We start from the raw sequence: 14,359 nt of genomic DNA, 5'->3' as shown, positions 1-14,359 counted from the left end.
ATAGATGCATATCAAACAACAGTTTTGTACTCAAGAATGTGTGTCTGTCCAATTATTACACTTAAGTAAAGTATTTGGCACACACACACACACGCACATCAGGTTGTGACCGAACACAACACAACAGTAAGCATAAGCAGTTAAACACTCATGCCATTTGAAAAGATTAACATACTACAGATACATTGTCTGCTCCAATAATGGTTGCATTGTTTGTCATCCTACCTCTAACATAGTAACGTACACCAGCTCTGAAGCAGCTTCTTCTAGAGATAAGCATCCAGTCAAAATACTTTCCATTTATAGAACATGAATGCATAGCTATAACTGGCAAACACGTTAAGGAACACAAATTTGTCCAATGTTTACTATAGTGTTTTTAAATAAAATTGAACAGGTCCAGACATAGGGCCACAACATTAAATACCAAAGGTTTTTCAAGCATTCATTGATGATGTATAGGTATGTGTATAAGTATATTGTTCTCTTTATGACAAGTTATTTACTGATATTTAACTTCAGACTCAGCAGCCTAATATTAATATCAATGTATGAATGACACAGGAAGTTTTAAAGGATGCTAACTAAAACATACGAAGTAATTATAAATAGGAGAAAATGGGACTTGATATTTGAGACTGGCCTCAAAGGTTCTTCAATTAAATTAAAATACTGACTTCTCATAAAAGATTTAAAAATCTATGAAAAGCCCATGGCCCCAAATAACCCATCACATTTAAATGAAATTGGTCACACTAGCAGCAGATGCATGATCTCAGGCTCTGACCAAGAAAACAAAAGTCTGAACTCAAGTTTTCAGACTTCAGGCCAACCATTTCCTGAAATGCTTTATATTTTTCTAAAAGTAATGTTTCCCATCTCTTGCAACCAGAATTAGAAAACCAGTCTAAGCCAGATCATGCTCTCTCACGATATGAGTATCTTGACAATATGCTCCTAGGGCACCATGGCAGAACGGAACATTGCCAATAGGTCAAATTCTGTCCTTAAACATACACAGCCCCTGCTGAAATCTTCAAGGGGAGTTGCTTATGCAAGAATTCTGTTCTTGTAATTGGATTCTAATCCCTATTGTTGGGGACAGTTGCTAAGGACTGTCAATTTAACTTGGGAATCCAGTTCTGTCACGGTCATAACTACCCAGTTGAAATACGTCAAACTAATAAAGTAGTACTCCTCAGTTACAAATTCATGCTACCCTCTACTGCCAGCACAGCAGAACTGCAACTTTAAAAGGACAAAACTAACAAGACTATTTGAAGCAAAATACAGGACTATGTAGCACTTTAAAGACTAACAAGATGGTTTATTAGATGATGAGCTTTCGTGGGCCAGACCCAAAGCTCATCATCTAATAAGCCATCTTGTTAGTCTTTAAAGTGCTACATAGAAATGTAGCCGTGTTAGTCTGGTGTAGCTGAAGTAAAATACAGGACTATCACAAGACTATTTGAGCTTTTAATATAGACATACTGTCTTGTCCCTCTACTCTGTTCTTTTGAGCAGTCAAGATAGTAATCATCTGACCATTTGCTAAGGTCTGCAAGGCAAGTTTTATTCCAATAAAGAAATTGGTTTTTTTCTTTAAGCATTTAAAAAACCCCTAATTCCTAAAAATACAGCATCTCACCAACTGTTATTCCCCATAAAAATACTGTATGTAGAAAAAAGAAAGTTACTCACTGTGTGCAGTAACGCCTGTACTTCGAGATGTGTGTCCCCATGCGTGCTCCACTCGAGGTGCTGGGCTCGTCCCGGCGCCGCAAACCAGAGGAATTTCTCATAGCAGTAGCCCCTTACCGGACCACGCATGCACGACTGCCTCCTCGCGCCTCTCAGCTGAGCGCGGTCCAGTCCTGTCAGTTTCCTCCCAACCATCAGAAAGATATAAATAGGAGCTCCGAAGCAGGGAGGAAGGTGGGACGTGGAGCACCCCCGGGGACATATCTCGAAGAACAGAAGTAACTTTCTTTTCTTCATCGAGTAGTGTCCCGGAGGGGGCTCCACTCGAGGTGAGTACACAGCAGTGGTCAATTGTCCTATGAGTGCTTCGGACCTATTGGTCCCGTTCTGAAGACAAGCCACCCTTGAATCAGAGGTAAGTACGTTCGCGAGGGCATAGTGTCTAGCGAATGTGAGGGTAGATGACCAGGTTGCCGCACGGCATATGTCCTGCAATGGTACTCCGCGAAGATAGGCAATAGATGTTGCTATGCCCCGGGTGGAATTAGCACAAAGTCCACTTGGAAGAGATTTGTTGCGCAAGGCATAACATCGTGTGATGCAAGTGATGACCAGGCGGGAAATACACCGAGCAGAGAGTTGTTTGCCCTTGGAACGTTCGTCTGTAGAAAGGAAAAGCCGTTGAGACTTCCTAAAGATCCAAGTTCTGTCAAGGTAAAAAGCCAGTGCTTGCCTGACATCCAAAGTGCGCAGGCGTGCGTCCTCCAATGAGGAGTGAAGCTTTGGATAGAAAGTCGGAAAGGTTATGGACTCATTTATATGGAAAGCAGAGTTGATCTTTGGCAAAAACACTGGTTGGATACGCAGTACTGCTGCATGGTTGAAGAACTGCATGTACAGTGGATCAGCTGAAAGAGCCGCCAAGTCGCTCACTCGACGGGCCGACGTGATGGCAAGGAGGAACACGGTCGTCATTGTGTTTGTAAATCACATGTTGCCTGCGGCTCAAAGGGCGGACGAGTCAGTGTCCAATACCAATGGCAACTCCCAAGGGTCTGGCGGGGTCCTGTGGGCCGGATATAAATTGCCAAGTCCCTTCAGAAATCTTTGGTGATAGGAGGAGTGAACACCGGATGACCGTCCACTGGAAGACGGAAGGCCGAAATAGCCGCTAGATGCACTTAGGGAAGAAATCGCCATTCCCGTTGCCTTTAGATGCATCACAGCGTCAAGGATCTGTTGTATAGGCAGCAACAGAGGGTCAAGATCCTTCGCCAAGCACCATGACTGAAAACGCTGCCACTTACAGAGGTAGGATTTACGTGTCATATGCTGCCTACTGTTAATCAACATGTGCCTCACGTCCTGAGAGCAGGAGAGCTCGGATGCTTGGAGCCAGCTAGGTTCCACGCTGTCAGGTGCATGCGGTCAATGGCTGAGTGTAGAATTGTGCCGTGCTGCTGAGACAGTAAGTTGAACAGATTCGGTAGCCGTTGTGGTTCGGCAACCGACATTCGACAGCTGTGTTAGCGCCTTTCTGGCCCCGACAGATCTGGCTATCAGAATTACTGTCGCGCCATCTACTGCTATTTTCTCCAAAACTCTCGGGATGAGTGGAAGAGAAGGAAAGGCGTACAGCAATTGATGAGTCCAGTCCAGCAGGAAGGCATCCCCCAAAGAGTCTTTGCTGATGCCCGCTCGTGAGCAATACTGATGACATTTTCTGTTGTGTTGGGTGGTGAACAAGTCTACATTGGGGAAGCCCCAGAGTTGGAAAACGTGACGGAGCACCTCGGTGTGTAACTCCCACTTGTTGTGAGAGGAAATGCCTGCTCCGAGTATCGGCGATCACATTGTCCTTGCCAGGAAGGTATGCTGCTGTTATGGTGATACCTTGCCGAACTGCCCAATTCCACAGGTGTACCGCCTCTGCGCAAAGAGAGCGGGAGCATGCCCCTCCTTGCCTGTTGACATAATACACCGTGCATATGTTGTTGGTGAGAATCTCTATTGAGCGACCTCACATGATGTGGAGGAAGTGCTTGCAAGGATTGAAGACTGCCCTTAGTTCGAGAAAGTTTATATGTTGTAGTGATTCCTGGGGCGTCCAGAGACCCTGTGCCCGATGCTCCTGAAGGTGAGCGCCACAACCGAGCAGGGAGGCATCTGTCGTGATCTGTAGTGCTGGCTTGTGGGCATGAAAAGGGACCCCTACCAGTATATTGTTGGGGCTGTCCCACCATGCCAAGGAAGTCCGGACCTGCGTTGGTACCGAAACCACCCTGTTTGTACTGTGCATCCGAGGCATGTACACAGTGAACAACCAATGTTGAAGACTGCGAAGATTAAGCCTGGCATGCGGAACCACATATGTGGGGGCTGCCATATGCCCCAACAACTGTAAACAGGTGAGTATTCAGGACTTGGGAGAAATTGATACTGACTGCGCCAAGTCCTGTATGAGATGAAACCTCTTTAGAGGCAAGTATGCCCTCGTGGTCAGGGACTCGAGTCTTGCTCCGATAAACTCCAGGTCACGAGTTGGCGTCAGGAAGGACTTCTCTAGATTGATTATGAGTCCAAGGGCTGTAAACAGAGTGGTAGTCGTGGCCTCGTCGACAGTGGAAGCCTTCAAGAAGCAATCATCTAGGTACGGAAATATTGTAATGTCGAGGCACCGTAGGTAAGCTGCCCCTACCGCCAGGGTTTTGGAGAAAACTCACGGGGCTGCCGAGAGACCCAAGAGTAGTACACGGTACTGATAGTGGTCGGACCCCACTACAAAACGAAGGAATCTTCTGTGAGCAGGATGTATTGTTATGTGAAAGTAAGCGTCCTGAAGATCCAGGGACGTGAACCAATCCCCTTTATCAAGAGCAGGAATGATTGAAGAGAACATGACCATCTTGAATTTTTGTCATCTGAGATGACAGTTGAGTCGATGTAAGTCCAGGATAGGCCTCCAACCCCCTGACTTCTTCTGGATGAGGAAGTAACGAGAATAGAATCCTCTTCCCACAAAGCGAGTCGGTACCCTTTCCACCACTACTAATGTGAGCGAGAGACTTCCTGGTGAAGAAGTGTCTTGTGAGAGGGGTCCCTAAAAGGGACGGGGAAGGGGGGGAGGAAGGGAGAAGAAAAAGTGAAGGGAATGGCATATCCTGAGGTGATTACGTCGTGAACCCACCGGTCGGTGGATGAGAGCCCAACAATGTTGAGAGAGCTGAGACAAAGATAGAACACTCCTTGTGTGATGTTTGGAGTCTCTGTCAAAGGGGTGGTCCACAGTCCCTCGATCAACACATCAAACCTGCTGCCAGCCCTGCTGCTGGGAGGACGCTTTGTTAGGCTGTTGACGACACTTTTGGGGACGTTGTCTCAGCCTCTGTTGTTCATATGGCTTGTTTCGAGGTGTCGCATAAGAAAAAGGCCTTTGCCTATTGCAGGGAACATATCTTCTACGCCTGTAGGGAAGTGTGTACATTCCAATTGTTTTTAAAGTTGTACGTATATCCTTGCCCGAGTGGAAGACCTGATCAGTTGACTGGGCGAAGAGTGACTGGCGATCGAAAGGCAAATCTTCCACCTTGTCCTGCAACTCATTCGGAACAGCGGCCTGGTGCAGCCAAGATGCTCGATGCATGACTATGGCCGAAGCTGTGGATCTAGCGGCTGCATCAGCTGTGTTGAGTGCAATCTGCAAGGCTGTTCGGGAGATTGTATAGCCCTCCTGGATTACCGCCTAAAGAATCTGGCGCTTGGAATCAGGCAAGTGTTCAAATAGAGGGACCAGCTTTGAATAGTTGTCGAAATCATGATTTGCCAGTTGTGCTGCAAAGTTACACATCCTCAGAGCTGACATAGCAGAGGAATATATTCTCCTGCCCAAGACATCCAGGCGTTTAGCTTCCTCGTCATTAGAAGCATTCTTGGCCTGGGACATTTTTACTCTTTGTTGTGCAGCGTCCACCACATGAGAGTTGGGCTGAGGATGTGTAAACAGGAACTCCATACCCTTCTGGCTTATGAAGTACTTCTTGTCCGACCTCTTATTAGTTGGTAGGGATGTAGCTGGAGTCTGCCAGATGTCATTGGCAACCTCTAAGATAGTGTCAAAGGGAAAGGCGAGCTTCAACTTTTGGAAGAGTTGCAAATTCTTTAGCAACCGATGCTGTTTCTGCTGCACATCCATGGTCTGGATGTCCTGGGATTGAGCAACCCTTTTGAAGAGCTCCTGGAATTGTTTGTGGTCCTCCGTAGGAGACAAGTCACTAGGGACCACTGCATCATCAGGCGACGAAGAGGAGTTGCCTGCTGGAGAATCAGGGCACTGCTGCTCCTGATAAGTGTGGTCCTGCTTGTCTTCCTGATTGCTGGAGATGTGGATTCTAGCTGAGGACGGTGGAGCGATACAGACTCGCCTGGAGCGTGTGGAGACTCAGGTCGAGACAATTGCGGTGAACGTGACCGCGAATGCCTTCTGTGATGAGACAAAAAAGAAGAGCACTCATGGTAACATCGGTCATACTGCCTGTTGTAACACGGAGACCGGCTGTGTCTTCTGAGCGTGTCGTAGCGACAAGAATTTGCTGTACGTCTTGGAGACCGGGGCGATAAGGATCTCCTGGAGTAGCGAGAAGGAGACCGCGAACAGTGGTCCCGGTAGCGTCAACGTGGCAGTGAGCGACGAGGTGACCTATAGTAGTGCTCTCTGGGAGGTGTGTAACGATGACAACGGGTATCAGAACAGAACGAGGCAGGTGAGTCAAGTCCAGGGGAGAAGGTCATATAGTCCGGTGTCAGTGATGGTGTCCGGACCCGTGCAGAACTGTGTTGCCTTTTGGATGGTACTGAGGAAGTGAAGGAAGGCTGGGGAGCCGCTTGTGGCAGCAAGGCAGGCAGCAAGGGAGGCTCTGTAAATTGATCCTCTGCAGAGCTCAAGCTCGGTACCGCTGGATCAGGTGATGACATCACGGCCTCAGGCTGCACCAGCAGTCTCCTGCTGCGGTGCTGTATTCGGTGCCGGTGCCTCTGGCACCGGGGAGCATGGGATGGCACTGAGGGAAAGCCCTGCAGGTGCTGGTACAGCTGGCGGCACTTGCGCATGCGCAGAACATCTCGGTTCCGGGGTTTCCCCTGCCGGCTCCACAGCGGCCATTGGAGCCGTTGCCGGCACCGACTCCACTCGCAAGCCCTTTTTGGGTGCCAGAGCGGAGTCCTTATGGTGGACTACAGAAGGGGCCAAGGAGCTGCAACCCTTGCCAGACTTGTCTGCGGGGAACCTCGGCGAAGAGCCAGAGGTCCCTGGTTTCGCCGCTCTGCCGCCAGGCATCTTCTGGATCCCATGGGAGAATCTCTCGTCCAGTGTTATGTTCGTCTGCAGAGCGCAGCTCGGAGATCTGTGGAGGCTGGAGAGCCTTGTTGAATAAAAGGACTGTCTGCCTCAGCTCGCGATCCCTTCTAGCGCGAGCTGTCAGATTTGCACAATGGGTGCACTTTGCCAGGACATGAGAGTCCCCGAGGCACTTCATGCAGCGGGAATGCCCATCGGAGACCAGTATAGCCTCCAGGCACTAAATACACTTTTTGAATCCAGGTGATCCTGTCGTTCTGCTCTCCTTTCTTTCTATTTTTTTTTTTTAAGTCAATTTCAGTCAGGTCAATGCCGGTGAGGCATAGACTGACTGTCAGAAAAGAAAAACAGTTTTGTTTTTTTTGTTTTTTTTTAAGAAAATGGGACAACAACTAATCTACAACTATAACAAACAACTAAACTACATATAACAAGAAACAAAGTTTAACTAAGAGATCTCCCTTTCCCCTCAGAGGCTATGTCTAGACTGCAAGCCTCTTTTGAAAGAGGCTTTTTCGAAAGATACTTTCGAAAAAGCCTTTCGAAAAAGAGCGTCTAGACTGCAAGCGGAACTTTCAAAAAAGCAAGCCGCTTTTTCGAAAGAAAGCAGCAAGTGAGTCTGGATGCTCTCTTTCTAAAAAGCCCTGTTGACATTCAAGAACGCCTTTTTTCGAAAGAGCACTTTCGAAAAAAGGTGTTCTTCCTCGTGAAATGAGGTTTACCGCCGTCAAAAGAAAAGCCACGTTCTTTCGATTTAATTTCGCAGGTCTAGACGCAGGTGAAGTTTTTTCGAAAAAAGGCTACTTTTTTCGAAAAAACCCCTGAGTCTGGACACAGCCAGAGAGGCAAAGGGAGCCTAATGTAACTCCATCTTCAGCTGCAGACGGTTGGAGAGAAACTGACAGGACCGGACCACACTCAGCTGAGAGGCGCAAGGAGGCAGTCGAGCATGAGCAGTCCAGTAGGGGGCTACTGCTATGAAAAAATCCTCTGGTTTGCGGCACCGGGACGAGCACAGCACCTTGAGTGGAGCACCCTCGGGGACACTACTCAATGAACTCATTTTGTGAGAACTGCACATTAAGGCAATACTGCAGATTTTATTTACACTTGTGCCAGTATTCTTTGTAAAGAATCCCAGCAAATACTTCAAGTTTGGTTAAGAAAATATACCAACAGATAGTCTGCCATCCAAAATGTCCTCAAAAGAGATCCTAGAGAGGATCTAAAAAGGCCCAAGATTAGTCAGACTCATATCCTCATATCCTCAAACTCTTAAAATTCCTGTAGATCCAGATATCACTTCAGATGTCTCAGGACTTGGTTTTTATTCAGCAGAAAATAAAAGCAGTAGCTCTAAACTTGGCTGTTTATCAACACTGCCATTAACCTAAGAACGTAGGATCAACTGCCCATGGAGAATTTTAGAGAGAAATGTTTGTGTTATTAACCATATTCCCCATCTCTTCACTCTTCTCCTGATTCAAAAGAGATGAAGCTAGATATCAGAGGAGTTTTATAAAAATGACAGAGTGAGGGGGAGATGAGATAACTGATAAGAAGTATGATACAACCCAAGACACTTTTAGAGCTGCTCTGTGAGGATAGTCTGATCTGAGACTTTCCCCACCATGACAATAAACAATTGGAGATTATCTGATTGGCTTTGGCTGGGTCTGTACCAGGGTGAATGTCCCCATGAAAGCATGCATCATACATGTTGAGAGCTGTAAAACTATGTCCTTTTCTGGGTGTGGGATTATAGGTGCCAGCATGACCATGTGAAATTAAAGTTTGCAAATAAACCAGTTAAGATGGCAGAGATCAAGAATGGTCTCTCCAGCTACTCTTCTTTTGGGGTTCTAGGAAGCATATGAGTACTAACCCTTACCTTGGTGTTTAAGAGATTGCCACTCTACCACTTCTGTCTATAGGTGGGACTATTTCTTGTTTGACAATCTCTGAAAATGGCCCCTGAAAAGAGGTAGGAAGGGGGTTTTGGAGAGGGCAGGGTGGTAAAGTTGATCACTTAACTCGAATGGATGTTTAACACCCACTTGCCCATTGTTATTCTACTCCACTTGTGGAAAGAGTACTAGATGACCCTCCCCAAAGAATTTGTGGGAAATAGTGATGTGAATGGTTAACCAGTAAGCATCACCTTTACTGTCTCCCATTAACTGGTGGGGGCTAGAGCAGCTCCTTGCCTGCTGTGGGCAAGGGGCTACTTTAGCTCTACAGGCCTGCCACGAACATGGGTGTTCCAGCCGGGCCAGAGCAACCTCTGTCTATGGCAGGGGAGCTGGTCCATCCCAACTGGGCTGGAGTGACCCCCTCTTCCCCAGCCCACCCACCCTTTAATTGGATCACATTATGTTTAACTGGTTAACCAATTAAACAGGATTTTACATCCTTAGTGGAAAATTGGCAAATGATGGCAATGCTGGTCTGCAGTTTTGAAGTTCCATCAAAAATATAATTTAGACAAGGCTGGGATTGAGATAATGTGGCGGCAGAAGGAGCAGGAAAAATTGAACTTCTGAACCTCTTCCCTCTTACGGTGTAACTCATAAAACCCTAGTTAGGAAACCTGTTGAGCCATCAGACTCGTAGGATTGCCTGTGAATTCTCTCTTCAGGTGTAAATATTCCCTGGGACCAGGAAAAAAGGGCACGCACACGCACACCTTTAAGGACTCATTTATCTTTTGGTTAAAATGATGATGAATTTCAAAGGGTAGGGCTTCAATGGCATTCTGACCTCTCTGTGAAGCCCTGCAGTGCAAAGCCATGATTCACAGAGCATCACAATGGCACTTGCTATTATTGTGGCTGTCTCTCTTGCTGATTGAAGATCAGTTCTGGCAACCAATTCACCTGCCTAAATGAGAGTCTGGAATTAAGCTTTATCATGTAAGGGCACATTGCAGACCAATGGACATTGCTTTCAAGAATTCTCCAACTCTGGGTGCACAGAATGCACGCATATGCACTGGCAAATATGTAAGGAACAGCACTCAAAGAAGAAAAATAAGATGTGTCAGCTCAGTGGTATAACCAGCTTAGTATCTAGCCTCTAGCAGGCTACTATCCACAATGCAATTATTCGACATATACAAGACAGGGACAAAATTGCTTTTATCCATGAAAGTGATCACTGGATCTTAAAACATAAGGGGGGGATATTAGAATTACTGTCTTAATTAGAAGAATGGAATTCTTCCAATACTAAGTATCACATGTTCTCAATTATTTTTACTTTATAACACTTTTGTCTTTTGCTAATATCTCCAAGACTCCCTATGGTTGTTTACCTTTAAGACTATAGTCCGAGAACCCATCCTTGGGTGTTGACTATAGACTCTCACCTTATGCAATAACTGACATGGAAACCTGCTGGGGGCCACCTTCCAAATGAGCACAGGGAAGTACATCTTTCCCTATTTCATGTAGGCTTATTGGGGAATAGGAAGAGAAAAGGAAAGGAAAGGAAAAAGAAAAGGAGAATCTGGAGTAGGAAGTGGGAACAGTACAAACTGGATGCCAACTTGAATAGCCAAGATTAGATCATTTTATCTCATAAAACCACAATCTCCACGATGAGACACAGGGGCTGAATTCTAGACTGCTGAAGAGGGCATATTTATGCAATCATATTTGTTTCAACAAGAAGAGGTCATTAGCAAAATTATCAAAACTCAAAATTAACTGACAGGGTCCTGTATCAGCATGGCACCAACCTGCCATGAGCACCCTGCTTCTGGTCAGGTGTGTTTGCATTCTTTAAATAAATAATCCTGGCCCTAGTGTCATGCCATATTCCTTTCCCTCTTTCCCCCATAGGCCTCCTTCCTGGAGGCAGTGGTTTTGCCCTCTTGGTCTACTGTGGCTCCAGCTCTCCTGTTGGGCCACTACATAGTCCAGCTCCCGTTCCAGGGTTTATTGCTGTCTCAGTAGTCCAAGCCTGCTCACTATCTCAGTCTCAGCCCAGAGGCCCTAATAATAGTAGCCACATGCTGCTGTGTCACTTTAAAAAGACTGCTTTCAGTTCCCTGGCCCACTTCCCCAGCATTCACCAAGGCTTCACCCTTAGCTCAGGCCCAGCAGCCAGCAGCTCTTCCTTGCTGCCCTAGTCCCTGCAAGCACTGAGCACCCTGTGGTGCTGCAGTTCCTCTGGCCTGCCAAGAGTGCCACCTGTAGTCCTCTGGCTCTAGCAAGAACTGAGAGTCTCTGGCTCTGCAGCTTCTTTTTATATGGTACTCCTGGGCCCTGTTTGGCTGCTTGTCCTGCAGCCACTCTAGGATGCTTGGAGGACTTCTCTACGGATCCTGAGGCCTCCAGTAGAGGACCTTTGGGCCTAATCTACCCCATCACAGACACTTCTATCCCCCAAAAGAGCCATTCACCTTCTCTAATACAAAAGCAGTAATATTGCTGAAAATCCCAGCTGCTATTAGGCAAACTAGTTAACAGGCAACACAAGGTATCAGGTTAGTTTGGGACCCTGGGAATACATACGCATACATTGCTATATGCATCATTCTTATGAGCAAGGTAGCGTCTGAACATCAGAAGTGCTGTTTGTTAAGAGAAGGATTCTTCTAACTTGCATTTGACTGCAGTATGTACATGTCTACTCCTGTGACACCAGATGGAGAGGGTTCAATTATTACAGAGAACACTTCCTCAGGTGTGTGACTGGTGAGTCTCCCTCATAAGCCCAGATTGTAAATGCTCACCAAATTTGGGGTCAGGAACGAACTGTTCCGTGGGTCAGACTGGCAGAGACCTTGGAAGTTTTTCGCCTTCCTTTGTAGCGTGGGGTACATTCGTTTGCTGATTTGAACAAAATAAATTTCCTCTGGATCTTAAAGTCTTTAAATCAACATACGAGGACTTCAGTAATAAGCCAGAACCTCTGGCTGAGTTACAAGAGGGAGATTCTGCAGCCTGCAATATGCAGCAGGTCAGAGTATGTGATCATGATGGTCTCTTCTGGACTTAAAGAACCAAGACTGCTCTCTTATTTTAAAGTCTATTTTCCTTACTAATGCCTGTTTAAATTGTATGTGTTGTCCCCTCACATATATTTATATCCTTTCAAGAAAAATAAAAGATTAATTTAGGAGCAGTCATTCAACAGATCAGTCTAACCATCTAAACATTTAGTAATATGCTAGATGAAACTCTTTAGCAGAATATAGTCACAAATACAGATGTGAAAATGTTTATTAAATGGAGCTTTGTCTCCCCAAGACACCCCCTAATACTTGAAAGTTATTATACAAATCATGCTTATAAAAAATTGTGTTCAATATGAAAAGCTGAAGATTTACTGTTTGCAATTCTAAAATATGAATTGCTTACAATCATTATGTGCAATATAGGTTTACAATTAGGACGAGAATTATCAAATTTTGCTAGGAAATGTGCTAGAGTTCTGAACTATAGTTAATACCAACAACATTAGAAAGTCAAATATTCTCCAAGATCAGCAGATGAAACCTCAAAGGTTGAAAACAAGATAAAACATAGCTAGCTCGCACAAATTTACATTATAAATCATGAAAGGATACATCCATGCATCACTGGAAGAGCAAACCTATGAATCTGAAAATACATAAAATTTAAAAAATATTTTTTATGAGATGTCTAACAAACCAGACATTTAAGTACTAACTCTAGAAATAGACAGATGACAAGTATATGAAATTCTAGTAAAAGATAAGCATTGTAAAGGCAACTCAGTTTGAAAAGAGAGACGCTTATTGCCAAAGAATAAGTTTCATGTTTTCTAGATAAGTGATTTCTTTGCACAATCACAAAGACTTTTGCTCACTAATAAAGCAACATGCAAAGCATGATGCTTATTACAGTACAAAAGAAATTCTTTAACCATGCTTATCTAACAAAGTCAATTAATGAACTTAGTAACAGCAAGCGGCCTTGGAATATAAATAAGTATTTGTACTCCCAGTTCTAACAGATATCTCCTTAATATTTTTGCCACAAACAAGCTAAATGTAAATTAATACTTGGATATAGTTTCTAAAACCTGCTTAATTACTGTCAATGTTAAACAAACAAATGTGTTAGCTGAGTTCAGAGTTAGCAATACAAGTCTCAGCTGAGAAACAGTGTATCGCAATTGAATTATTTAACACTAGACTTAAGAAATCCAAGTGTATAACGTTGTCTGGGTATAATTTGCTCAACCAAAGAGTAAATATGGCAACACACTGCCCTTTAAGTAGAATTTTAATTAAAAAGTTAAAGGTGGTTTGCAAATATAAGGCCATGTTTCTCTAGATGGTGTAGAGACTATAAAAAGGATGGCAGATTAGACATTAAGTCACCAGGAATGTATTGAAAAATAGCTATGCTGCATTCTCTCAGTCCTAGATACCCTGGAAGCCCTTCTCCCCGTCTCAGGATCCGCTTCTGAAGATTGTGTCAACTTCTAAGGTTGTCTGCTATTACATTTTCTCTGACAGCTGCTACAGTAAAGTCTTCCCTTTCCTTTTCATTACGAGGTTGCATCAATGGAGGGAGATTACAATTGGTATTGAAAAGGGTGTGGGTGCAGCATCTAGCAAAGAGACTATGGCAGTAAAACCCTCACATGCAGTGGAGTGTAGAGACGCTGGTTCTTTATGAGAATGTTTTTGCTTTATGTGGACATGCTGCCATGTGCTTGGGGACCAGGGAGGAGGGAAGGGCACAGGGAGAAGAGGGAGGAAATCACAGGAACACAATTACCTGCACAATTCTGAGATTTTTTCCAACTTTAATGGACTACACAGGGAAAGTCCATACAAAGTACAGTCCAATTGGGAGAGAGGGAATATCAGAACTTCAAGTGACATCTTTCTTCACTAGTTCAGATTTCTAGCTCAACATTTCATGCAAGAATTCCCCATATAAACACATAGTCACGTATGACCCTTCATTGTGCACTTGTACATTTTAACTTACCATGTAAAACCTAATGTGTTTCTAAGCTTTTGATTTCCTGAAGAATTGTTTTGAAAAGTAACACTGATTTAACCTAGAAACTTTGAAAGTGTTCTTTCAACTGTGTGTGCAAATTTTGAGGAAAGGCAACCCATAATCATCTCACAGGTATGCCAAGGGAAAGAAACTACCCTTGAAAAACAGAGATTGTTTTCCAATAAGGCTCAGTAGAATGCAATATTTTACTGAATCCCAACTACTTGGCGCGTGCTATGTACCTCTTCATTTTGTTATTTTTCTTAGCATAATGCTGAGGCCATATCCTCAAATTGTATTATTTTCCCCTAAC

The 14,359-nt window shown here is 44.7% G+C and overlaps 1 protein-coding gene across 1 annotated transcript in view; it reads right to left on the bottom strand.

Moving 5' to 3' along the window:
* SACM1L (SAC1 like phosphatidylinositide phosphatase) overlaps window positions 1–14,359 on the bottom strand; it is a 62,455-nt gene that overhangs the window by 18,290 nt on the left and 29,806 nt on the right. The window contains exons 7-8 of the mRNA XM_075921878.1: window positions 12,633–12,666; window positions 226–327 (exon numbers count right to left, since the gene is read on the bottom strand). Coding sequence (XP_075777993.1) covers window positions 226–327; window positions 12,633–12,666 — 136 coding nt within the window. The remainder of the gene's footprint in view (window positions 1–225; window positions 328–12,632; window positions 12,667–14,359) is intronic.

The sequence above is a fragment of the Pelodiscus sinensis genome, chromosome 2, assembly GCF_049634645.1.
Source record: "Pelodiscus sinensis isolate JC-2024 chromosome 2, ASM4963464v1, whole genome shotgun sequence".
NCBI lineage: Eukaryota > Metazoa > Chordata > Testudines > Trionychidae > Pelodiscus > Pelodiscus sinensis.
Note: the sequence above shows the minus strand (reverse complement) of the source record. Positions and strands in the feature narration are given on the sequence as shown.